Source organism: Chelonia mydas, chromosome 6 (assembly GCF_015237465.2).
Source record: "Chelonia mydas isolate rCheMyd1 chromosome 6, rCheMyd1.pri.v2, whole genome shotgun sequence".
NCBI lineage: Eukaryota > Metazoa > Chordata > Testudines > Cheloniidae > Chelonia > Chelonia mydas.
In genome coordinates this window covers 71,274,601-71,300,982 of record NC_051246.2, presented here as the reverse complement: position 1 = coordinate 71,300,982, position 26,382 = coordinate 71,274,601, and the positions used below count along the sequence as shown (strand labels likewise).

The following is a 26,382-nucleotide window of genomic DNA, read 5'->3' as shown; positions in this document are numbered from 1 at the left end:
ACTGTAATTTGCAAAAAAGAGACTCTACCCCATGTAGGCATAGTCAGTGTTGTTGTATGACAACTTGTCATAAGGCACGAGGAAGAACCACGTATCTTGATGGTAGTTAACAAAGCACCTTACGTATTGCTGTAGTACTTGGTTCACCCTCTCTGTCTGCCCATCTGTCTGGGGGCAGTAAGCGGAGGAAGTAAAAGTGCAAAGTCCAGTAATTGGAGTGTTTCACACCAAAAGCATGATACGAACTGTGAGCTTTGGTCTGAGGTGATATGGCCCGGAAGCCCATGAAAAAGGATAACATGCACCACTAGGAGTTGAGCGGTTCTTTCGGCAGAGGGCAGGCAGTCACAGGGGATGAAGTGGGCCATTTTGGTCAACAAGAGTCAAGACCACTGTGTGGCCATCAGAGTCAGGGAATTCTGCTATAAAATCCAGGGTGATCCAGGCCCAGGGTCTAGGTGGGATCTCCAAGGGTACTAAAGTGCCAAGGTGCTCAGAATGGGGTGTCTTGGTGCATGCACAAGGTCACAAGAGTCAACATAGCCCTGGGGCTACTGGAAGAAATGTGGAGCCATGTAGAAAGTCTTAAGGTGGCCAAAATGGCCCACCATTGATTGTCATGGCAGAGGTGATACATTTCTAACCAGGGGCACCCTGGTGGAATGGATATGCACCCATCGAGATATGTGATCCCATCCTGTGTGGAACACTGCATTTTGATTCTAGTTCTTATTTGCTCAGGTTGTTCCATCACCTTCTAGGCTAGCAGATCACCTTGAGAAGTGGATCAGATTAGATGAATCAGGTTTTGGTGTATGGTGGCACTAAGGAAGTTGTGAGGTTTAAGGAGAGAGGGTGGTTTTTGGTTAGGCTCTTTACCTTTGTGGTATTATTCCACCTTTCAGGATAAGGCATTGACTTTCCCATTCCTGATTCCCAGGTGATGTTGAGATTGAACCAAGGGAAGAAGAATACCCACCTGAGATGTCTTTGGTTCAAAGCACAAGCTTACGCAGATATTCAAGGTTCTTATGGTCCGAAGAGACTAGAACTTGTTGTCAGGCTCTTTCAAGGTTATGGCACCACTCTTTGAAGGCTGATTTAATTGTGACCAGTTCTTTATCTAATATGTCATTATTTTGTCCAGTGGGGTCAAAAGGTACACTTTCCATTTTCACATATAGGCTGTGCTTCTGTAGTCTTTCCAGGATGGAATGAACATGGTAACAATACCGCTCAGGGTCTTCTGAAAACAGACACATGTCATCGAGATAGATGACTACATACTGGTCCAGGATGTCTTTAAATATATTGTTCACAAAGTGTTGAAAGGTCGCGGGAGCTTTAGTCAGACTGAATGGCATTATTAAATATTCAAAGTGCCCAGAGTGGGTTCAAAATGTGCACTAGTTTTTAAGTTCCCACCACTCCACCGAGGTCCAGTTGGGTGAAAATTCTGGTAGATCACACACTATCTAGAAACTCTGAGGTTAGGAGCGGGGGATACCAGTTTTGGACTGTCACTTGGTTTAGGGCATGTTAGTGACACAGAGGTGTAGCGTTCCATCCTTTTGCTTATTGAAAAGGACCAGAGGCCCCACTGGGGACGTGAAGTGTTGGATTGAGCCTTTGGGCTTTTACTTGATGCGCACATGAAGGGCTGCAGGTCTATGGGGCAGTTGTAGTGCCAATGTGGAGGTAGCATGCCCACATTTTTCTTTTCAAAGACGTCCACAGAATCCTAATACTCATCAGTGAGATGGGAACTCAGGCTTAGGAATGGTTCCTTCTGGTCACGATCATCTGTGGTTCTCCCACAGGTGCCATCACTTCTGGTCATCTACAGGAGCCTGGGACCAGAGGTTTGGGGCTCACCCTTCAGCAGTGTTCAGAGGGAAACTGATCCTTTTCTTTCACCAGAGCATAGAAGGGTTGGGCTGGTCCTGCTGGGTGATGCTGAGAATCAGGGGAAGTGTGGAGAACGAATCACATTGAATTTAGTACATCCTGATATCCGTGGAGTACAGTCTCTAGGGGTCCTGTTTCCTGTGTCAAATCTATCATCTCTATGAGAACTGACCGAGGTGTTAAACAGAGGGGCATTTATAGGGTTTGAGTGTCTTCAGCATCTATTGAATTATCGGAGCTCCTGAATCAATCAGGGCCACTGAGGGGGAACTAGTTTGGCTCCATCCATGGTACATAACAGTATCTGTACTTGGAAATGTGGGCAGGCACTGCATGTCCAAGATTGGGTTTCCCTCGAGGGCTTGCGGGTAGTTCCAGAGCATAGTGCCCTGGTGATGCCCAGGCTGACCCCTCCATACAGCCTGGGTTCACTCATTTCTTGATTCCTTGCTGGCTGAGGTCCGCAATGGGCAAGAAGTAAGAGCACATGCCGGTGCTCTGCAATAAAAGCATAAGTTATTGTGCAGTCACTCTTCCAGGGTCAAGCTTTGCAGACCAGACCAACCTGCACTGGTTTGTGGGTAGGTGCTGGAGCGTTCAGCCTGGTGTCTGGGTGAGGCGGCACCATGGTTCACCTCCTCTTTTCCTTTTGCTTATTCCTTTACCTCCTCACTAAGTCCACACCGTAACAGGTGTAGTTGGGCCGCCACATTCCACTCAACATCAGCCACAAGTCACGGGAACTGGGCAGCATATGTGGCAGCTGGCCCTTGCTCGTGCTTTTGTAGTGCAGCTTCCATTCAGTGAGTGCAATGAGGGTAATTAAAAATGGCAGCAAACACCCACAGGCAGGCATTTCAGTCAGTTAACACCAGGCTGTCCTGTTCTAGCAGAGGGGGGGCCCAGTCCAAGCCCTAACAACCTGTCAGTGTATTTTCAATAGCTAGACACTTGCAGATGCAAAGACTACTGAGCACCTAAGAGAGAGAACAAAGCAGGCAGACCCCAGGGGCAAACCACCTACTTAAGAGTACAAGTGAATTTTAAAAGTGTCAGGACACAAATTACATTCCTAAACTTAATCAAGGGATTTGCATATTTAGGGCTACAATTCCCAAGAATGCTTGTCAATAATGTAATAATTAATTTAGGGGCCAGATAACTATATTGATTAAAAACAAATGTTTTCAGAACTTGAATGGGAGCACCAAGTACAGCCAAGCATTAGAGGTTCACTTTTATGGTCCTTAAATTATTGAACCAGCAAACAATCAACTGTTAAAAAAAATCAGCGCGTCTGTATTTCCTTCACTGATCAACATCTGTGGGCTCCTGAACTTACATGCTCCCTCTAACAACAAGTAATGCAGGAACAAAAAGGGAGGGTCACAAAATGGTGTTCCCAGCTCTTACTACTAATTGCAGTTGCAATAGTTGCTTATCTTGCATATCTCATTATTATAGAGAGAGCGTTCAGAGATAAAGAAATCTGAAAGGTAACAATCAGGATTGCGGCCAAAATACTGAATGGGGGATTTAGACCACAGCTGAAGATCAAATGAGTTTAACAAGACAAATCAAGAAGCAGAGGAATCAAACATAAGAACTGAATTTACCCAGGATGATTACAGAAGCCTCAGGTGAGAGGATTAAAGTGAGTGAAGTATTGGAGTCTGGCGAAAAGCAGGGAGGGAGGCAGTGGGTGGTGTATAATGGCCATTTGGAAGGAGAGTTGGATTCAGTAGGAAGTAAATAATAAGGTGGGGAGGAGTAGAAGATTTGTGAGAGCTAGGAGAGAGGTGTGATGTGGATGAGCCAGTCTCGGTGCTAAATGACCAAAAACTGTATTTCTAGGATTCCATCAGCGACAGCCAGGGGTCTGGGCCCTGACTCATGTATAATTAAGAGAGCTAATTGAATCTAGGTTCGTCTGTTCAGCAGGGAATTCCAACATTTCAAAAAACTTTGTTTTCATTTCAATTAGGAATGAAAAGTCATTTTTACCTGGAAAATCAAAACATTCCATTCCAAAAAGACTGGAACATCTTGACCTTATCTACATGCTTTTTTCAGTGAAGTTTTGTCAAAACTGACACATTTTCACAAAATGTTTCAATTTCACTAAATTTCCAACCAGCTCTAATAACTAAAAACAAAGGGAAGTAGAGGGACACAACCTCATATCCACATACCGCAGATGGAGCCTGCTTTGCTACAGTACCAGCTTGTTCTTCCAGGCGCCTCATCTCCAAGCAGTAGACTGTGATCTCCTTCTCCAGTCGCAAGTGGCGGTGTAGCAAGGCTTCTGCGCTGGACTCATCCTTCCCATAATCCTTACTGGCCAGGAGGGGCTGCCGCTCCCGTAGCCATGAGTCTGCTTCATCAATGTCAACAAAGTACTGAAGGGAACACAGGTGGGGAGAATGTTTAATCAAACAGCCCTAAGAGATACACATCCAACAGTCCATCCTCTGGCAAATGGTCAACAGGGCAGTAATTGCATCAGACAACTGAGGCTAATCATAACACACACACAGGTCATATAAGCAGGACCATTACACATCAGGTGGCTCTTTCTTTAGAAACCCCAATTATATTTCAGCAGCACGCTTAGCACCAATATGGTTCACAGGATCACAATTAAATAAATTAGTCCCAAATATTTCCTCCATTAATCTTATTAGCCAGTTTCCAAGTCAATCACTCAGCAGTCAGACTTTGTTACTAGACAGTAGTCAGACTTCGTCATTTAACAGAATCAATAATACTTAGCATACTTTCAGACTGTAGGGATGGCCTACAATTTCAACAACAGATGTTTTTCCACAAAAGTTAATGATAGATCATGAGGATACAGAGTAAGTTTGTCTAATAGAAAACAGCCTTCACAAATTGCAATTCATGGGAAAAGTTTGGGTGCAATCTTATATGGCTGTAACTGTAAAAAGACATTAAATTATAAAAATAATTTAAACTACCCCCTTCCCGCCCCTCCCCCCCCAAAAGCTGGGGGAGGGGCAAAGCTATAATAGTTTTAAAACTGCTAGAAACAGGAAATAATTCAGTGTTTGTCAAACCAAAGAGAACAAAATCTGTTAAGGAAGGAAATGTTCAGGCTTCTGTGTGAATATGAGAGGGAATGAAAAGGATAGGGAAAACATTATTATTGGGTAATCTGAGATACTATGGTGTAATTGGTAAATTATGGTTTTATAGTGGCTTTTTGAATGTGTGCATTTGTGTATTTAAATCAGAGATGGAACCAAGCCAAAGTTCCAGTTCTAACTGTAGTAGGAAGAGGGCCTGAGACATAAGCCCTTGTATCAGAGGCCTGAGCTAAAGTAGTGATTAAAGGTTTGCTGATATAAAGCAAAGCCAGGCTGTGAGCAAAAGACAGGCCTGCTCACAGAATTTGGCAAGAACAGGGCTGATATGGCAGAAACAGACATTCCTAAGAAATGCTAGGTACAGAGCACTTACACAAACACATTTCAGAAGGGTGGTACCAGAACACCTCGAGACCAACACATTCCCTAAAGATAACAGGCACACGCTGACCGACCCCAAAGATAAGGTCCGGATGACAGCATGATGAATAGAGATGTTTTGATTGTCACTTGCTGGAGGATTCTCTGCTCCTTGAAGTCTTTAAACTACTATTTGAGGACTTCAATAGCACAGATGTAGGTGAGAGGTTTTTTGCAGGAGTGGTGGGTGAAATTCTGTGGCCTGCGTTGTGCAGGAGGTCAGACTAGATGATCATAATGGTCCCTTCTGACCTAAATATCTATGAATCTATGAATGGGCGTCAACTAGATACGTCAGAGGGTGGCACCTAGGCACGTCAGAGGGGCTATACGTAACTTGTTTGTATCAGTGTATAAAGAGGTATCTCAGAGGGAGTGTCTTTGGCTGGCCTAGGGGATAATGGAAAGTCATGCCATTAACTGATCTAGTCCATCACAATAGGCATACAATGTGTTCGTGTACCTGTAACCAATGAGCCAGGACATTAGGACCGTGCTTCGTTGACAATAAACCTGCCCAAGTGCCTTTGCTACGAACCGAGGTTGTGGTTATTGGGCAGTTCGATCGAGGTCTGCTGTGCCAACTATCTGTGCAGAGCTGGGACAGTACACAGAGAACACACACACGCAGCCAAACATCTAACAACACTAATCACTCCTCATACTTTGGGGAAACTCCAGTCAGGATCCAAGCTTTGTGGCCTGATATTTCTTTTTTATGGGACAGATTTTCAAAGGCACAAATGGCAGCTAGACCTATACCTCCCATTGGAGTTTGGTACCTAACTGCCACTGTGCCTTTGAAAAATCCCCCCATACTTCGTTCAGTTGAGGCTCCTCAGGAGAGACTTTCATCCATTGCATGATGTTCACAACGTATTTCTCATATGTTGTGTATCCAGCACATCCTGGCTCAGCAGCAGTCTTGCACTGAAGGTACAACTATTCAACGAAGTTAGCAATGTAGCTATCTCAGATGGCATTATGCCAGGTAGAACAGAGTGGCTACAGCAGTGCTGAATCAGAAACATAAATACAGCAGGCAATATTCTAATGCACCATTAAATCTGTCTCTCGGAGATTTCTTGGAAAACAGAAGAATTCTCACTCTATCAACACAGGTCAATTGATGGGAGCAGACCCACAGCCAGTCAGAAAGAAAGCTTCCTGGGAGCCACTCAAAAGGCAAAAGGACCCTCCTACTTAACCATTATCAGCAGCCTGGATGGCCTGGTGGCTTGGCTCTTTGTCGGGGCATTTCACAGATAGAATGGGGGAGTCTATGAGTTCTGAACTGTGACTGATCCCAGTTTTTTCTACAGAAAAAGAGTGTCAGACAGTCACCCTGGTCTCACCCACAAGGAAGCGGATTCACACAGCAGATTTTTTTAAAGTTATTTAACTCTAGTATTTCTAACTGAGAATGAATGTCAATATATACGTTCTCGACTAGCTATGTACCACTGCCCTCTATTGGCTGGCTTGCAGAAGAGATGAGTCTGATCACAAATGCTGGGAGCCTGAATTTTCAGAGTTGAAGGTCAAAATTTCCCTCCCAGTGCTTCACACATGCAGAATAGCTGACAGCCACAAAGTCTCCATGTATCAGTTATTATGCTAAGGAACAAGGAAAGCAGAATCTGGAATATAGTGTTTGGGGCACATTTCACAGTAGCCAAATGAAAACAGAAATCAGCAGTTATGACACACAGCTGGTGTCTGCCTACAGAAGACCAGAAGGACTTGTGAGCTACACAAAGTGAGAGACACAGCACTCTGATAAAAAAAAATTGATTAATATCATGTGAGTTGAAAGATATTTTGTTTCACCCCAGCAAAGCTTATTGCTTCCAGACCCTTCTTGTGTTCGTTACATAAATCCCAATCTGGTGACACAAGCAGAAATAGAATGAGTTCTTGTTCTTTCTGTTACAAAATGCAAAAACTGCAGCCTTGTTTACCTGTTTGATTAAAGCAGCTGCCTGCAGACGGATTTTACGATTGGCCACCTCATCTTGGAGCTGTTGCCACAGCTTCTGGAGGCTGTCTGTCTGCATCTGGATATCCCTCTGGTTTGAGTGGTTCCTTTGACTTAGCTCCCAGCCCTTCCTCACTACATTGGAACAAATTGCCTTGTGGGAGTTGCACTCGACTTCTAGAGCCTGCCAAATAAAGTGACATGATAATGAGTAGTGGAGACTTACAGGCCCAAGGAACTGACCTGTCCCAGGAGAGCGGTGGCTTTTCCCCACTGCCAGACTCTTCTGTCAGATCCTATAAAACTAACATGTGTAATGATTCTGTTTTCCCTCCATTCTGACACTGCCCCTTTCTCCATAGTTAACACTGTCCTTTGAGCCCTAATACCTCTTTTTCACTCACCCAACTATTGTACTAATGATAGTCATTGAGATACTTCCCTTCCCCATTCCAGCAGCATACTATACAGGATGGTCTCTGGGGGAGGTGTCATCCATTGAGTAGGCAGCCTTATGTCTTCCACTCCCAACACACACTCACCCTCTCTCACACACGTCTCTAGAGATCTTATGGTTCATGGACATGCTCTCATGCCTTTACTGTTGACTTCCTAATTATAAAGAGCTGAATGTCAGAAATTGCTGTTTAAATTCTGTAACTGCCTTTTCAAGTCTTCAGGTCTGTTTGCCACAGTGATTTCTCGTCATCAACGAGATGGAACTTCATGAAATGAAGCTTTTCTCCCCAACCTGTGTCCAGTTCACAGGGAGAGCTGGCAGCAAATTTCTGGGAGGTCCCAGCAATGTTATTCTAAGGTTTCCCACCCCTCCTTTACCACAGCTCAGTCATTTTCCCTTAATTTATGGCATGTCTACTCTACTTATTCTCCCCGTGTAACTCCTTTGGGAAGGGTGAGTGGATAAGAACCATCTCCTTCTCCCATCCACCAAAATGGCCTAATGGATAGCACACGGAGCTTCACTCTGCTTGTTCTGCACACCCACAATCCCATATTAAACATAGGACTGTCCCCCATTGGGAGGGATCCCTAAGCTGCATGATTTCTCAGGTTCCAAAAGCCAGCCAGGACCCTTAATTTGAGGCATAAATGCTCTGACAATTGGTTTAGATAAATTATGAAAGACTAGATTCAATATAGAGAACAGACACCAGTCAACAAAATACTGTACCTTGTGCTTCTGAATGGAGGCAATAATCTGACTGAGATCTCGTCCGAATGTTGCTGTCCTCACTACTTGCCATTTCTCAGAGATCCATGACTCTTCTTCCTGACAGTCATGGAAAAACTCAAAAAGCTTCAACGCTTCCTGTAGCTGGGATTGTCTAACACAAGGCAACAAGCAATACAGCTCGGTCAGTGCTGGGATTTCAGGTACAACATAGAAACAGAGAATAGATTAATTAAAGGGCTTCAGCACTGCAGAAAATTCAGAGATTGAATTCCCATGGTACCTCCGAGTCATGGCTGAGTTATGGGTGGACAACACGAAGAAGCCAAAAGGAAATTCCCCTCTCCACCCAGGAGATAGAGAATCAGCCATATCAGGTCCAGATCACATAGAAGCAACTAGGAATGAACTTTGACACTGAAGTTCCCTCTCAGTCTATGATAGCTGATGATCCTTATGGTCAGTGTGATGTACTGTCCCTTTAAATGTTTGAGCTCTCCCCCCAACCCCAATGCAACAATGTGTTAGTTTCAGTTTTGAAGCCTGAACAACAAAGCGAGCACAGGGAAAGCTATGGTTCTATCAGCTCCCTCTGTGATTATCTCCTTCTCTGCTGGGTCTGTTATAGCTTTATATGTGGAGAAATGAGAAATTCTAGATTCTGGCCTTCCCATTATCTCCATTTTAAAAGGACCCACCATTCTAATCAGAAAGAGCTAGACCATAAGGAGAGCCGTACCGGGATTTGCTGAGAGCTATGAGGTTTTGGTACAGCTGATGGAGCATCCGAGTTTTGGCATGAAGCACATCTGACTTGATTGCTTTGCCCTTGGTGACCTCTGCTGTCCTCTGGGTGATGTATCTCACCCTATCATCATAGGAAGTGATCTGGAAGTCAACCAAATTGTGCTTCTGCAGCAAATCTACTACCTCCAAGAGCTGCTTCCCATAATCCTGAGATGTCACTAGTGCCTAGAAACCAAAAGTGAGAAATTATCAGCGCTATGATCTCACCCTCTCCTATGTGTGAGCAGACAATGCCATCCAGGGATCTAAGGACTTGATCCAAAGGGAACTGAAATCAATGGAAGGACTCCCATTGGCTCTGACAGATGTTGGATTGGACCCAAATGAATAAATGGGTGTGTGGTTTGAACTCTGTGGAAGCACTAACTGGCTGATTGGAAGGAGATACATAACCAATCCTCTCCTTCAAATTCACAAGATATAACCCACAATCCCTAGCTTTTATCTGCTGCAGTGGATGTGGGGGAAGTAGTCATATTCTTCAACCAAGAGTCACTTCTCACTCCCAGAATCACTGCTTATGTCCAGCATTTACCGTGCCCACTGAGTACACCTCTCCTATATGCCTCATTATAGTGTGCTTGATTCAGTTTTTATCTGAAGAAATCTAGGAGGCTCCCCTTCCACAGTAGATTATAATTGTATTGTTTTCCCCAGTGGAACATGCTTGGTTTTGGAGGCAAGTGTCCAGCTAGTGGGAATAATGACCAGTACACAGTATTTTCTTTCCTGAAAAAGGCTAGGGCTCAGAGATTCAGAATAGCTAGTCACCGTCTCCAATTTGCAATTCACAATTTTACATAAACTGCTGGGTCCATAAACAAAACAGTTTTTATACTTCATGTTCAGCACAATCCATAATATTCTCTCTCTTGCACAGTACAGGGCAAGGCAAAAGTACATATTTAGAGTGGCTGCCATTACACCCTTCAGCAGTTACTAGTTACCACACAATGGGATCTAAAACTTCAGTTATCCCCTATACTAAGTGACTTCCGTTTGAATTGTGACGATTGGTACTTCTGCAAATGAGGGCAGTTTTTATTTAGGTGCCTTTATATGGATGCAGCAGCCTACTTTTGAAAATTCTAGCCATATGCTCAATTCCCAGCACAATATAGACATTGCAATCCATAACTGTCACTGGAATACTGTGTCTGCTGCAATTATTTATATTTGTAGTCATGCAAATTGTGTGCACAGCCCACATGCTGATGGAGAGGGGTTGGTACCTGCAGTCCTTTGAGTTCCTCTGTAATGGTATCAATGTCCCTCAGAAGGCCCAGAATTTCCTGCATTGCTCCCAGAGAGCGTTTGTGTCTCTGGAGCTGCTCTAGTAGATCCTGCCACTGCTGGGAAATGTTCTCTTGCCTGTAAAGAAGGGAGGAGAAAGGACTGACTCATCCACAAGGATCTGATGCTTTGGACAGCATGGGAAAAGACCCTGTTGACACATGGGGCTTACAATTTTAGAAAAGTTAAATGAACACCTAGGGTTCCTAGAGTCATATACAGTGTATATGTCATCTAATGAAGCATACACTGGTCACATGGCTCAGCACACTATATCCTCTCAATTAATATGGTCCTTGGGAAGACATTTTGGTTAATATGTAAATCATCATTAATCTTGTTTAAGGAACTATTGTGCGTGGATTCTCATCTCTGATGTCCCATGTCCTTTTTGCCTGAGACAGTAAATAGGTTTGAAAAAAGGGATGGCCCCTTAAATGACTCAGCTTAGATAAAAATTAATTCAAACCGTACCTCAAATCAAAACCAAAACTTCTGTGGAGTTTGGTTAAGCATTTTATTATTTTCACACATGCTTCTGGCTTTGGTTAAGTCTAGAACAGACAACTACTAAAATACCACAGGAAGGTTGTTCCTAGGGTATTTCCATGAAGTCCCAAACCAGGAATTACTGATCATCTTAGAAGTCCTGATCTCACAAGATTTATAGCCCAATCTGGGAACTAGAGAGGCACCTGAAGATTTGTGGCTATGTGAACCTCTCAAACCACACACTAAAAGAGATATGTGATGGGTTGGCTGAAAATATTCCACTGAAACTTTCTTTTGATGGAAGACTGGGTTTTCAACAAAACAAACATTTCACATTAAGTGTCAGCTTTCCTCAAAATGTATTTTTATCAGCCAATTTTTGTTCCCCAGTTTTTGAGGTTCTTTTTTCAACAAAAAGTTAAAATTTTAATGAGAATGAAACATTTTGCTTTTTCATTTACATTTTTTGTGGAGCATGTGTGTGTGGGGGGGGAGAAATCTGACCACCTCTACTCATGTGGAATAGAGCTGTTGAACTATTCCCTCCTCTTCCACATCCACTTAGTATCATAACTTGTTTAGTCTCCACGACTGCCCATTTCCACTAGCATGACTCACTTCTTCATGATCTGGATCTTGCGATGGTAGTTCTCTCGGGTTATAAGAGCCGCCATGTCAGCCAGTGCTCTGAAGCGCTGCTCCCTGGGCAGTACATCTGCCACAATAGCCTCAAGCTTCTTAGTGGCATCCTCCATCTTGTCTACACTCTGTGGCTGGAAGTCCTGCTTCTCGAGCACCTTCATCATGTCCTCCAAGTATGACTCACGCAGGGTTGCTTTCTTCAGGAACCTCTGGGCCAACTGTTCCACTCTCTCCAGCCTCTGCATCTCCTGCTGCAGCGCTTCTCCCCGGCTGTGCTCCGCTTTCTCCAAAATGACCCAGTGCTTTTCCACATCTTGCAGTGTCCTGCCTTCAGGGGGCAGATAGGGCCATTGATTGTTGGCTCTTTGCTTGGTTCTGATGTGGAAAAAGTGGGCTTCAATCATGCCCCTTTCTTGGTATTTGGGGGGCTTCTCTACCGTACGGAAGGTCTTGAAGTTGGCCATGAGCATCCACATGTCCTGTATGGAATTGGGAAAGTGGCGATCGTCCAACTCTACTACTTTCTGTTTAATCCATTTCAAGAGCTCAGAGATCATCTGCTCATACTGAAACTTCAAGTCATCAATCTCCTTCAGGAAGAACAGAATCTGAAACACGAGCATGGAAACACAAGGTATTTAAGCAGCATAATGAAGCAAAGAGGAAGAAAACTATGTGGCATGCTCATAAACTCAGTTTAATCAGGATGCAAATGAGCTGCTGGTGTGTGACCATCAGTACCAGGAAAGCATTATTTAACACAGCAGGCTGCCATGTCCCTCAGGTTACTATATCAGCATGGAGACAGTTATCACATTTGAGACAAGGAGGATTCCTTCCCAGTCTAGGTTCAGTAAGAGCAGAATGATCATCCCCAAAACATGTTAAGCAAAGGGATAAAAAGTGATTTCATGTGCCAATATTAATTTTAGTTTCTTTTAAAAAATAAGTGAATATTGAGGCTCATATAAGCTACAGACAGTCCTAGCTACTTGTGAGAGGTAGGCATTATGCAGGCAAGAACTATGTAAGCTTCCTCCTAGGACTGAAAAATAAGAATTCTGTTTTCAGAATTGTTTTTGTTCTGCACTGGAACAAAACCAAGACCTTGCAAAACTTTTTTAGGAAAAAAAAAAAAAAAAAAGCAGTGAGAGGGAGGGAGTGATAGAGATTTGTGCTCTAGAATAGCCAATAGGCCAGTGGTTAGGGGCCCTCACTTGGGATGTAGGAGACCCAGGTTCAACTCCTACTCTGCCTAATTTGGAGAAGGATCTTGAGCCTGGGTCTCTCCCAGTCTAGGTGAGTGCCTTGGCTATTCGCGGGGGGAGGGTGTCTTGCTTTCCCCCCTTGTGAAATTCCATGCAAGGCCTGAGAAACCTTCATCAAGGAAAATTTCATCAAAACATATACTTTTCCACAAAAAGTTGCAATGAATCAACATTTTCCGATGAAAACATTTTGTTGAAAACTTCCCAGACAGTTCTACTTTCTATTCAAGGTCAGCCTGAAACACCTTGTTCCTGACTAGCAGTACTCTTGCCACTGACTCCTGAACTTGTCTTGAACAGAGACTGAAAAATGTACCACAACAAGCAGTGGTTTTGTGAGGACGGCAAATGTCAACCAGTAGCAACTCTGAGACCACGATAGTCATTTATTTCACTTGCCATGTTGCCTGGATTCGGATTCAGTTTTCCTGAAGTAAAAGATTTTATTCTAATCTGTTGTGAAACAAAGTGCGAGGCAAACCCCCCTTTCTATTTTATGTATCCATTGTATTCCTTTTCTTTGCACCTTATATTACATTTCTTCCTCATCCCACAGCCCTCTGTAACCCCTAAACCTGAAATGCCCCTGAGATACCATGGCTAACATTGGCTGAAACCTGCTGCATGAAAGTTCAAACAATGCAGAATGACATTCTGTGTCTCTGTTGCTCTCTGTGGAGACTCAGCACCCATCTGTTTCGCTCTGCAGACACTTAAGTTAATAAGGAAGGTGTTGCAAGTGAATAAAGGTTTATGAGCTACACATTCTAATCTGCTTTTGCCTATCAGAAATTGTACTTGGAAAAGAGTGGCTGTCCCAATGCTCAAAGAGGAGTGAAACAGCACTAACCTTTAGTGCAGGAAAAGCAGCCCGTGGCATCAGGGCTCCCTTCTGTATATTCTGCCATCGCACCCAGTTCTGGCTGAAGGATCCTAATAAGTGCATGGTCACTGGAGCGGGTGGGGGAAGGGAGATTTACCTCTCTCAATTGATTCCCTCTGCAATCCTGGTCACCCACTTAGCCTCAGCTCTCAGGCTGTCTTGACACATTGAGGCTTCCCTCCCCAATCCTATTACTGAATTCAGAGCTGCCTATCTGAGGGGACTAAGGACATGAAGATATTATCATGTGCTTGTGTGTGTGTTTATTTGCGCATGCGTCTGGTGAAGGCAGAGGGGACTATAAGAGGGAGGAAAGGGAAAAAATGCTGAGGGGAAGAGAAAAATGGGAAATGAAAAGCAGGTAACTGCAAGGAGAAAAATGAACAATGAAAATAGAAAACGAGAACAGGAAAATGCAGAAAAGGAAATCAGTGGAACATTTAAAAAAATGGAGATAGAAATATTCACCCCAAAACCCTTTTCCAGAATATGAAGATGTGTCCTATCTGATCCTTTGAGTTCTTATACAATTCATCTAAGTAGTGCCTATGATGACAGGAACTTTAGGATTGTCTAGATAGATACAGTGGTTGCACTTAAAAAGTTTCCTCACTTCTGATAGAGATTCCCACTTCCAATGATAATCCATTTTACATATAGGAAACAACTCTCAAGCCAGAAGAAACTCCGCAAGTGTGACCTCTACTCTGTAGATTATAACTGCAGGACTGAGTAATTTTAGGAATATAGTGGCATGAGAGAGGAAATAAACTGGTCTAATGAAGAACCTGAAATATGTCTCCAAGCCAGAGTCTTAGGTGTGGTCCAGCCTAATCTTTTTGCCCAGTCTCCTCACTCATGCCCAATCGCTGCTTAATCAAGCTACAAGTCCTCCTCTCCTCCAGCACCTCTGTTCAGAGTACAGTGCTGTTGTTGATATCGAGCTTGGGATATCTGGGATGAAGACAGGATCTCTTTGTCTTTATCCCAGATTAACTAACAGTGCAAACCCTCCATTGCGAAAGCTTTTTACCTTGCCACAGCAAGGGAAATCCTGCTTTGGATTTTTGTCCCTACCACGGTGCAAACATGTCCCTGCCACAGCACAACCATCTTGTAAAAATCAGATGTTCATCAGCTCACACACACACACACACACACACACACACACACACACACACACAGAGGTGAATACTTTTTGGGGTCACTTCATATTTTTGGCAAAAAAGGAAGGGAAGTTTTGCAGACAGGAAAGCAGCTATTCCCAAAGAAAGCTGTCATCATTGCAACAACCACAACATTTTGGTCAGAGTCAGTGAAAAATACCAGCATTTTTTCCATGAGAAATTTTAAAAATGTATTAGTTTAATTTTTTTAATAAAGAACTGAAACAGTTTTGTTTTGTTTTTTTGAAAATACTAAACCTTATTTGTATGAGTCTTCATTTATTTATTTATTTATTTATTTTGGTTTTATGGGTTTTTTCCCCTCCTTTTTTCCTCACTTTTTTACTTTTGTCCCCTCATCTCTGGAATAGAGGGAAAAGGGGAGAGAAAAGGGGAAAAAAACAAACTAAACTGAAAACCAATTTTTTTCAGGTTTTAGTTTTTCATGGATAAACTGAAAATTTTCTACTGAAACATAATTTCATAGATATTTTTACAGATCTTTTTTTTGTTTAGGAAAAAAGGCTATTTCCCATCAGAAAGTTTTGACAGAAGTTTTTTTGACCAGCACTAATTTCTGCATCACTGTTTTGCTGCAGAGATTAAATGAGTTCTCCATGTGCCTGACTACTTACTAAGCACCTTTGTTATCAAATACAAAATATGACCGAATAAAGAAGCTAATTTCCATATCGCTAAATCCCTTTAGAAAGGCCAGGTTCTAGCACCAGAGTGGGTCTAAACCATTGCCAAATCAGAATTGTCTACTCACACCAGCTGTACCATTTACATGCAAGGCCCTGCAGAATCAAGTCTCTGGTATGGTCGCACAAATGGCTCGAGTTAACAGGACTGTGCAGTTAATCTGAATTAAAGCTTTTTCCCCAAACTGGTTTAACTTTATGCTACTGGGGTTGGGGCTCAGTAAAGATAGAAGTAGGAGGCAATTGTAAAAGTGGCAATGCACTGACCTTAGCAAGCCTTTTCTGGACAGTCTGGCCCTGCTTCAGCCTGGAAAAGTAATGGTAATAGAGCGACACATAGGTCATGATGGATCTCTCATCTGGATGAGGCACTGCCACATCCTCAGCATCCAGAAGTTTAGTGATTCCCAGGTGCTTCTTTGCCACGCTGAAGGCATTGTTCAGGTTCTTGATTGGCTGCTCATGCCTCAGTGAGCTGTAGTGGATGAGATCAGGCCTGGTTGAGGAGAGGAACATATGAAGGACACAAGAGAGGAGGGTTAGATTTAGAAACTACAAAATAGAAATGAGTTACTATCAAGAAGGGTTACACCTCCCACACACAGCTACACGACATGCTGTATGTACACATATATACTGCAATGTAGTATCTGGTGCATATCGTTGCTCTTTTTGTTATGGGCTGTACAATAACAGCTGTTAACATAGATTTTCCTTTGGCTTTAGAGGTCACATGCTGTGCTTTTGGTGCAGCAGGACCTGTTTTTTACCCAGCTGTCACCATGAAGTTCCATGTGGCCATGGTGTATGTCATAATGACCACTGTAAAGTCCTGGCTTCGTTTAAATACACACACATTTATATACAAAGGTTGCAACTGAGCAAATTTCTGACACTGAACAAGGAGATTTAGTAAAATGAGGAACACGGAACAATAATCCCTTAAAGCATTGACAGGTTTCAGAGTACCAGCCATGTTAGTCTTTATCCGCAAAAAGAAAAGGAAGACTTGTGGCACCTTAGAGACTAACCAATTTATTTGAGCATAAGCTTTCGTGAGCTACAGCTTACTTCATCGTAGCTCACGAAAGCTTATGCTCAAATAAATTGGTTAGTCTCTAAGGTGCCACAGGTCCTCCTTTTCTTTTTAAAGCATTGAGTAGCTCTCTGCTTTCCTGTAGAGCTTTGGCATAGACCCTTCACTAGCCCTCCCTTGCCTGACAGAAAAAAGAAAATTCCCACTCCAGAACTCAGCTCAGCTCACCACAAAACTCCCCATTCCTCCTGCCTCTTGTTGTCCCTGGTTGGTGAAACAAAGACTCACTAGGTAGGAAATTCCGAAGTGGGAATGTTGTCCCTGGCTGGGGAGTTATGGGGTTCTAAGTCTTCCTGCCAACAGATGGAGCAGCACTGGTATCTGATGGGAGAAGAACTGTCCAAGGTGGCAGTCCCTTCTCTCCCTTCTTTCTTCTGTCCCCTGCTACTTCCTCCTCCCCTCAAGAGGGGCAGAGAGGGAAAGAGGGAGAGCTTGCTGCCTCCAGCTCCCAGCTACAGCTCTCACGGAACTGAAAGGTTTAAATGCTGGCGAAGACCATAGAAAACCTCATTTTCAATAACATTTCAGAAAGTGCAGTTGAAACCAGCGAGGAAGGTGAAGATCAAAGAAAGCAAATTCTCTAGTATTTTTCTTTATGTAAATGTTTTGCACAGGAGCCAAGTTTTGAGAGACAGGTACTCATTCCTATCAATGGCCAGCCAGGATCAGGGAGAAGCACAATTATCCTGCATGGCACAATTAGCAAAATCACACTCTTGAAGACACTCGGAGGAAACTTTGCACCTGCAGGGGACATATACGCTGGCTGAGATGATGATGTGCTTCTAAGGCTTAGGAATGACTAGGAATTAATTACAACAGTGGAACAAAACATGCTCTTGATCTGCCATCAGTCCTTTTATATCACTGTTTGATAGTGACAGATTTAATGCTTTTCTAGCATTTCCTACTCGTTTTCTGAGCAAATTAAAGAGACAAGTTTAAATGCAGAGTATATGCTAGCAAATTCATTTTTGTTTCCAGGAAGAGAAAGAGTCAAACTCCATGAACCTGATTCTTCCATTCTTATTCAGGCAAAACACCCACTTAAAGAAATGGTAGTTCTGAATGCGAAGACAAAACCATTTTCTTGTCCATCAAAGAGAATTCAGACCCTGGAAGTCACTATGCTAGAGCCAGACACAGGGGCATCAGCTATTCTTGAAGCCTCCCACCATCACCTATTTACCTGTGAACATGAATGAGGGCATTGAAAGCCAGGCCATCAGACCAGCTTTTGGAGAAGTCCTTCACACTCACATTGGAGTAACTAGCAGTCTTATGCTGACACCAGATCAGCAGGGCTTCATTGGCAGACAGTACATCAGCACGGACTCCAAATTCCTCCTGGGAAGAGAGCAAGGTAGGAAATTTCAGGATGGCAATAACTTCCTCCTCATAACAGCAGTCACTCCACAGCTAAAGCTGCAACTCAGCTTCTTTTATAAAATTGATTTTGTCCCCGTCTGAAATCCACAAAAATTCATATCAGCCTTAAAATTGGTAGGCTAGGTCGAATGCTTTTACCAAGTTGGAGGTGAACAAGGGGTCCCTAAATTATGCACCCTAAAAATAGGTGGTCAGAGTTCAGAAAGTCTTCTTTGTCCACTTTGTAACAAGCTAATGGAAATCAAGAGAGACATAAAGCTTAGTTTATTTGTCTCTTTAGCCATGATCTGGTGCCCTGCACCAAAATTTAGGTCTTTAAAGTTTAATATTAAAGGTTATTGGGATTTTGATTTGGTAATGTCTCTAAGGAATCTCAGCTCTGGTGAGTTTATCTTATGCAACAAGTGACTCCTGGAGACTTTAAAAAAGTCTCTAACACTTTTCCTTGGAGAGAGAGAGAGAGAGAGAGAGATATCAAAGCGTAGCCCAACCACCAGGGGAAAAATGTTTCTCCCAAAATGTGCTTCATAAGGCTTGTAGAGGGGAGTGAGGTGTGTGTGGGATCCAATAAATCTCCAGCTTCAGGGGCCATAGGGATGTGGGGTGAGCAAGTCTCTAGATGGGGGAGTGGAAGGGGCAGAGGCTATGGGGGATATGAGAACTTGGAGGAGAAAGGTCTCCAGGTAGGGTTCTGAGGGCTGCCAGGAGAAGAGTGGTACAGGTGGGAAGAAGGGATGAGTTCAGAAACAGCTCCTGGGTACTAACACTTCCCTGACTCCTCCACCCTATGGACTTCCGGTATTTCATTAGAGGGGAGTCCCACTGCTGGAAAACAGTGAAGGCAAGTTGGGTAGGGAAGCCCCCAGAGGAATCAGTGTTTTGTCCCAGCTTAGTCATTTGCCATCCCCAAGCTACTCCTAAGCATCCCCTAAATCAACAGGGTTCTGGTGGGGGAAAAGGGGCTCTGGAGGCATGAGCGGACTGCCAGGAGAGGAAGGGTCGAGGTGGGGGCAGCTTCGTTAATCTGCAAGTTAAGGCTTCAGAGCATTTGTATGAAAAGAGCAACAATTTGGTGACAAATCCTCACATGGAATAAAGGAGACGTGTTCTATAGAATTTTTAGTTAATTCTGCTTTCCCTGAAGCAAGGTGACTGTCATGAACTGGTATGTTCTCCAGTCCCCACTCTGTCATTGAAGGTACTTTAAGAATCTTTGGGGTAATAAATGTAAAAGAGAGAGTATGCTGGCTGAAATGAGTGAAGCCATATCTTTAGCTAACTTGACAGTGCAACTTACCCAAGAAGGAGGCCGACCTGCATTCTAGTCCCAATATCTACTTCACCCTGGAAATTGGTTTTTTACTTGATGTTAGTGCCAGTCTCTCTAAGGAAGTATAAGAGGAACTCAAGTTTTGTGTGTGAGCAGAAGAGAATATGGAATGTTAAGGAAGCTCTCAATCTCTCTAGAATTACGGCTGAAGGGGGTTCACTCTGAGTTGCAATTTTCCTTCACTTTTCCTTTGATATTACGATGAATAAGTTGATGTGTATGTGCACCATTGGCATCTATTGGGTGAATTCAGAATTGCTGAATAGTTCATAAGTAGGGAGGGTCAAAGTTTGTAAAATAAAATGTTTTAAATTAAAAATAGCTTCTTGATTTATACCAAAAATTTCATTAAAATGTTTATAATCATTTGAAATGGTCCACATTTTAAATTAAACAATCTGAAACAAAAATGCTGTTCTGAATCAGTTCAAAACAATAAAAAAAGTTTCAGTTTGAATCAAAGCAAAACATTTCCAGTTTTCATTTGGTTTCCCTAGGAAAAAAGGGAAGGGAAGAAGGGAGAGAAAGGGAGAAAAACAAAAACAAATTTTTGTTTTGATTCTATTCAATTCAAATTGAAATGATTTTTCTTTTTAAAATTCTGCAAAATGAAAATTCTGCAAAAAAATTAAAATGAAACAAACATTTTCTCTTTGGTTCTAATTTTTCTACAGTAAATAATTCCTTTTTTTTTTTATACCAGTCCTAGTCATAAGTTTCATGTTGCTATCAGTGAATGGAAATTCTGGTTTAGCTTAAGTATAAATCTGAGTCTCCCTGTTCATTCCCTTCTTTTATCGTCTCTGGGGAGAACAAGACTGCCTGCAGTGCTGTCAACCTGCTCATAACACTTGCAGCTCTGCATTAAGTTAATAATTATAAATAGATCTCAGGCTTCAGGGCTACAGCCACCTGCAGGGCTCAGGAAGGAATTTTTTTCTTCAGTGCACAACTGGTCAGATCTATTCTGAGTTCTTTTTCACCTTCTGCAATAAGCTTTTTAAGAACTATTTGGACAAACATCTGTCAGTAATGGTCTAGGTTTACTTGGTCCTGCCTCAGGTGACTTCTTGAGGTACCTTCCAGTCCTATATTTTATGATTCTTTGATCCTTCTTCTGAATAGAATTGCTTTGACTGGAAAGAGAACACTAGATAGTGTGGACCCATGCTCTAAGATGGTACAGAGTGTACCATCTTTCTGGTGTGCCTTGCTCACATGCTCAGGGTACAACGGATCACTAGAGTTGGGATCAGGAAGGAATTTTCTCCCAGGAGGTCAGACTAGATGAGCTAATGGTCCCTTACGGACTTAAAATCTATAAAAATGAGTAGTAGGGGGCCTGTGGTTTTGAATTTAAAGGCATTGGGCAGATGATGCATGTCCTGAGGGGGTCTGTGTGCACTTAGCCAGTGATGTCAACAGTGAAGCTCCTTTATCTGCTGTCAGCCAGTCAGTAGAGGGCAGTGTTAAACACACACACTAGCTGAACACTATAGCCATGTGGATATTATTCCTTGTACTGGCTGAGAGAGTGTCACTGCTCCTCCAGCTGCCTCAGCCAAGCCCTGTGCTTTTAACGGTGATGGACAATGAGTTTGAATCTAACATCACATGAATGCAGTAGGTAGATGACCAGTATGTCAGTAGCCTTAGATACATTAAACTTTTCTGCACATCAGAAAAGAACTAGCAAAACTGGAAATAAGTAAATTTTTCACAGTGAGGGTAATTAGTCATTGGACCAGCAAAGCAAGGGATGTGGTACATTCTCCATCGCTTACCGTTTTTAAATCTAGATTGGATTTTTTTTTTTTTAAAGAACACCCTAATTCAGCCACACATTATTGGCCTAGATGCAAGAATCACTGGGTGAAATTTTATGGTTTGTGTGATCTAAGTGGTCAGAATAGATTATCGTAATGGTCCCTTCCGGCCTTAATCTCTATAAAAATCTATGAAACACCTATTGACAATCAGAAGAAAAAAGACCTCGTTTTACCTTATCAAGTGTGATGGAAGAAATCTGGAACCGGAGGATAATGATCCAGATTAATCCCAGGATTAGGGTTCGGTCCCCATCTACAATATTCTCAGGCCCAATCACCTTTACTTGCACCTGCCAAAGACAAGCAATTCCCTTCAGCATGAAACAATCTGAGTCTACCACTCTGGAGGGGGCACTTGTGTAATAAATGATGTGTGGAGAAATATGTTCCCTCTTGGCTGTTATTCAAACAGCAAGCAAAACTATACAATAGAGGAATAGGGTCATATCCCTTTAAATAGTTTGTGAGCCCTTTACTGGATCTGTCTTCTGTGTTTCAGAAGCCACCGAGAACCCTGCCAGAGCAGCAGAGTATATATGTAGCTAGGCCTTCCATATTGAATATATAGTTAGTCAACATGGTTATTTGGATTCCACTGTGCCTGTGTGTTACATTACCTTTGTTTTGTAATAAACAAAAGGCACAAGAATGATTTGGGGGATGTCCCTTTTACTAGAAACAAGACAAAACATTGATATCAGAAAGTTCCATGGTAGATAATTTCTCAAGCTGCCAGAGACTAAGAGCAAACTAATGAAGGTGCAGGGACAGCAGCAGAACCAGAAGCAGGAGGAAACTCTTAGTGAGAGAAGGTTAATATGAAACCAGGTAAAGTTTGTGCATCTGAAGTAAAGAGGGGAAAAGGGACAAAGTAAAAAATCTCCCATCTTCATGGAACACCTCATTACGTACTATAGGGAAAAAAAACAAACAAGCAATCAAGCAAAACCCATTTAATTTTGAAGTTAGCTTGTAAATGGTTCAGACTAGTGTCAGCTTCCATTTCTCACCTTGGATTTGAGGAACGTGATGGCTTTGCTATTGTTCTCCAGAAAATGTACCCTCATCTTGCCCCAGTTTGGTCTAGGCAGTGATTCTCCAGAGAGCAGCTCCAGGAGTTGCAGAAGGTAAATGCCATCCTTCAGGTCCGTGTAGACGTCTTGTATCACAATGTTCACCTGCAAAGACAAAACGCACCACATAGAAACTTAGTTCCCGTGACTCTTGCACTTGGCTGACAGATTTTTTTTTTTTTTTAACACAGAGCCAAGAACATTTAGGTGCTGAAGTCACAAGATCTGCTCTGTGAGATCTAGTTTCCCCTCTGTTTGTGTGGAGACCTGCTACAAGGTTCACAGGAATTACACACTGAATGAGGGCAGGCTGGCAGGGCTGTACAGTAAGGTTTAGTACTTTCTATGCTGTTCAACAACTTCAGTACTTTGTGCTTCTGCTACTGGATTATCATCTCTTCTGTTCAGCCAAGAGCATGATGAGCAGCTCTCCTTTATTCAGCCAATGGCCAGCTCCACTTCCAGAGTTTCTCCCACAGTGTCAAGCAAGACTTGCAGCCTCTTCCTGGGTTTCACCTGAAGACCACTTGGTTTGCTTTGCCCATTCAGTCATGGGCTTCTATGCATCAGAAATGGATTACTGGGAGAATGCCTGTTTGGGAGCTTCTCTGGGTGGAGGTGACATATTACCTTCCTATTCATATAATTAAGTTTCGGCCCAGCGTGGTCTTGCCATCTCCTCAGCCCTTCCACTCCCTCCATTTCTGTTTGCTTTCTGAATTCCTGCTTATATAACCCCCTGCCTTCAGCTGTTTTGTAGGCCTATAAAATACATGGAGCCAAGAGGTACTTTCTCTACAAAGGGGATATTTTTGTGTTGACTTTAAAGAGGCACATTCACACTCAGGCTAAAAGACACGCTTTTTTCAGAATTTTTATTGCCATATTTGCAAATAATCAAATCTATCTGTGAGTTAATCCCTTACACTTCACTTTGTATCTAACCTTGCAAGTGAAGTGAGTCACAATGTCAAAGTGGTGACATCATAATCATTTTTGTGGCAACAGACTAATATTCTGAGCACAGAATTGTCACTTTGCTGCGGGATCAAGAATGGGCTCACTCATGATGGGAAATGGTTTATTAAAATACAGCTAGCTAAAAGGGAGCAGTAAAAGGGACTTGGCTAATACCAGCCTCCTATGGATAGCTCCTGAGTTTTAAAGACTCAGCAGCTTTTACACTCTATCTCTTGGCTGAATTCCAATTCAGGGTTATAACGGAACACTAGTTCCGGCCTTAACTAAAGCCTCACAGTCAGAACCTCCACGTCCCAGCCAGAGTCTTATGTTGTAACTTGCTCAATCACGCGTGTGTTCAGATCCACCCACAACAAGCATATTACCCTGCTGCCAAGGAGGTGACCTAATGATTCAGCAATATGGGATGTGGTGTGTGTACTGTATCCTAATTATAGCATGGCTGAGGAATATCTTTTGGCCTCCATGTCATTAACCCTTAGAGTGGGTCATTATTAGACCACACCACACCTTCCAGGGTAATTTACTACAATTTTGAACTACTAATTTCGCAAGACAAACAAGACCATACTTTTAAGATGAAGAAATAGCTTTTTGAATTAGGAGTAGAGTTACGCATGAGGAAAATAGGGCCAAATAACAAGTTTAAAGATCAAACCCTGCCCTATCATCTGTGGGTTCCGCAGGCCGTCTTGCAGCAGAATCAGCAAGAATGGAAAGTACAGGAGCAGCTCAGAGCAATTTTAAGTAGGCATTTTATGTAGGACAAGTAGTTGACAACGTTCTCTTGACTGCTTACCTCCAGGCCCTCAGATAGCACCCTGTTTCATTCTCCTAGTTATTTCTTTTTCTATCTTCTGTCTCTACCTGTTTAAATGTTGTGTTATATTAAATAGCTCTAAAGTACTGACAGTGGTGTCTGACTGTTTTAAAAAGGTAAAAGCCTCTCGGTTGTATTTTGTGCCAGTTTTATTCATGAAGACAAAATCTTTTTAAAATTATAGTTTGTAATGAACCTTTCTGTATAGATCTGTGCTTTGAACCATCGTGCAGTAATAATAAAATTGTGTGTGTGTATATATATATAAGTTCCATTTTTCCATACAAATTGGAATAAAGCTACCAAACCCATGCTTTTAAATAAACTGACAGCGGGACCACATTACAATTTGAGAAGAACGAACAGAAGTGGGCTCAGTTTGCAAAGCAGTGTTTTTGTCCTACCATTTAATACGCTCACCAGGGTCAGCAGGGAATCCAGGCATATGACAGTGTCTGAAATGTAGCTTGCGATCTAAGCTCAGCTCCTTCATCTCATGGGGCCAGAAACTGAAAGTACATTCCTGAGAAGACATGGATAAGCTCCCTACGCAACTTCATACCTTCTATGGCTTGAAAGTTCTCTCCCTCTCTCCACTTTTTTGATGTGCAAGCAGCTTAAGTTTAAGATTGAAGTCAGCTCTTGAACTCTGAGGTATCTTTGACTTCACTGAAATAATACATATGACTAGATGGTGCTTTGATATCCCCTTGATTTCCACTCTTGTTTGGGTAGCAGAACCAGGTTGTGTTTCATAGTTCTCACATACTAAATAATATTTAATCAACCCCTTTGCTCTGCCCTAAAGCCACCAAAGCTTAAAGATGTCTGTCTTTGATGGGTCATCACTGCCCATCTCGCAGACAATAGTGCTCACATTAGTCTAAACTCACAGTGGAACCTAAACTGCTCCAATGGTAGCAAGACCAGACCATAGTTTGGAACAACCCCCACTCCACTGTGGGTTACAGTGTGCACAGTTGAATGGGAGGCAGCAAGCACTGGCCGTTAAGGTCCCAGTCTGGTCAACTGGAACAATTTCCCCCAAAGATTTGGAAGTCTTGCAGAGAGCCACAATTTAGTAAATGTCACAGATGCATCATTAACTGCTCAAATGATCAATTCCTATCTTTCTTTCACTTTAAATGAGTTCATATTAAGACTGCATAGTCATAGTCACTGAGGCTGCATGAGCCATTGTAGCCCCAGATCAATGGGATTAGATCATACAGATTTTTTCATGGGGGATGCAATTCCTCCCTGGGGATAATAACTAGGCAGCTCAGGACCTCACACATAGAAGATAATCGAAATAGGAAAATTCACACAAAAGGTCAAGAGATTAAAGGAAGACAACTCATGCCACAAGACAGAACCCTGATTTCAGGGGAGACCAGGAACCGAGACCTTGAAGAAAATCAGAAGGATTGTTTTGTAGGTATGGTGAAAAATACTTGATTGGGTCACCCTCCTTGACAGGAGCCTCTGTTGCTTATATTATACGTTCAGTGACAGTAAATGGGGAAAGGCTGAGCAGAAGGTGAAATTGGGAATGAAAAAAATAAGTCCAAAGGAGGAGGAACTACCTACATTGTTCTTGTAGAAGACATTGTTTATCCAGTTGGTGAAGGTTTTCTTCTGTGTGGACATACGCTGCTCTTGCAGCTTCTGGATGTGACCTTGTACATATTCTCTATCCATGGTAGCCTAAGAAGACAAACATCAACTTGAGGGATTCACTTCCTCTTCCTCCTACTTTGCTCTCTGCTCTCCCTTCACCCTTAAGCTCTGCTTTCTTGAACACAGCCCCTCCTTCACTACACAAACTACACAAGCACATACACAACCCAGAGAATTTATACCAAGCTGCCCAATCATCTATCACATCATCCTTTTTCATTCTCTCTCTAAGTCACTTGACCCCCATCAGGGGTATCATGGTCTGCAAGCCAGCAGCACCTTCCTAGAGTGTCCTGAAAACAGATGACGGAGAACTGAGCCTCA

The 26,382-nt window shown here is 42.7% G+C and overlaps 1 protein-coding gene across 1 annotated transcript in view; it reads right to left on the bottom strand.

Annotated features, from left to right (window-relative positions):
* SPTBN5 (spectrin beta, non-erythrocytic 5) overlaps positions 1-26,079 on the bottom strand; it is a 138,226-nt gene extending 112,147 nt beyond the window's left edge. The window contains exons 1-11 of the mRNA XM_043549388.1: positions 25,969-26,079; positions 22,515-22,682; positions 21,678-21,794; positions 18,146-18,303; positions 16,128-16,356; positions 11,816-12,447; positions 10,645-10,783; positions 9,345-9,577; positions 8,606-8,759; positions 7,397-7,597; positions 4,101-4,307 (exon numbers count right to left, since the gene is read on the bottom strand). Of these exons, the coding sequence (XP_043405323.1) occupies positions 4,101-4,307; positions 7,397-7,597; positions 8,606-8,759; positions 9,345-9,577; positions 10,645-10,783; positions 11,816-12,447; positions 16,128-16,356; positions 18,146-18,303; positions 21,678-21,794; positions 22,515-22,682; positions 25,969-26,079 (2,349 nt within the window). The remainder of the gene's footprint in view (positions 1-4,100; positions 4,308-7,396; positions 7,598-8,605; positions 8,760-9,344; positions 9,578-10,644; positions 10,784-11,815; positions 12,448-16,127; positions 16,357-18,145; positions 18,304-21,677; positions 21,795-22,514; positions 22,683-25,968) is intronic.
* Positions 26,080-26,382: the final 303 nt, after the last annotated feature.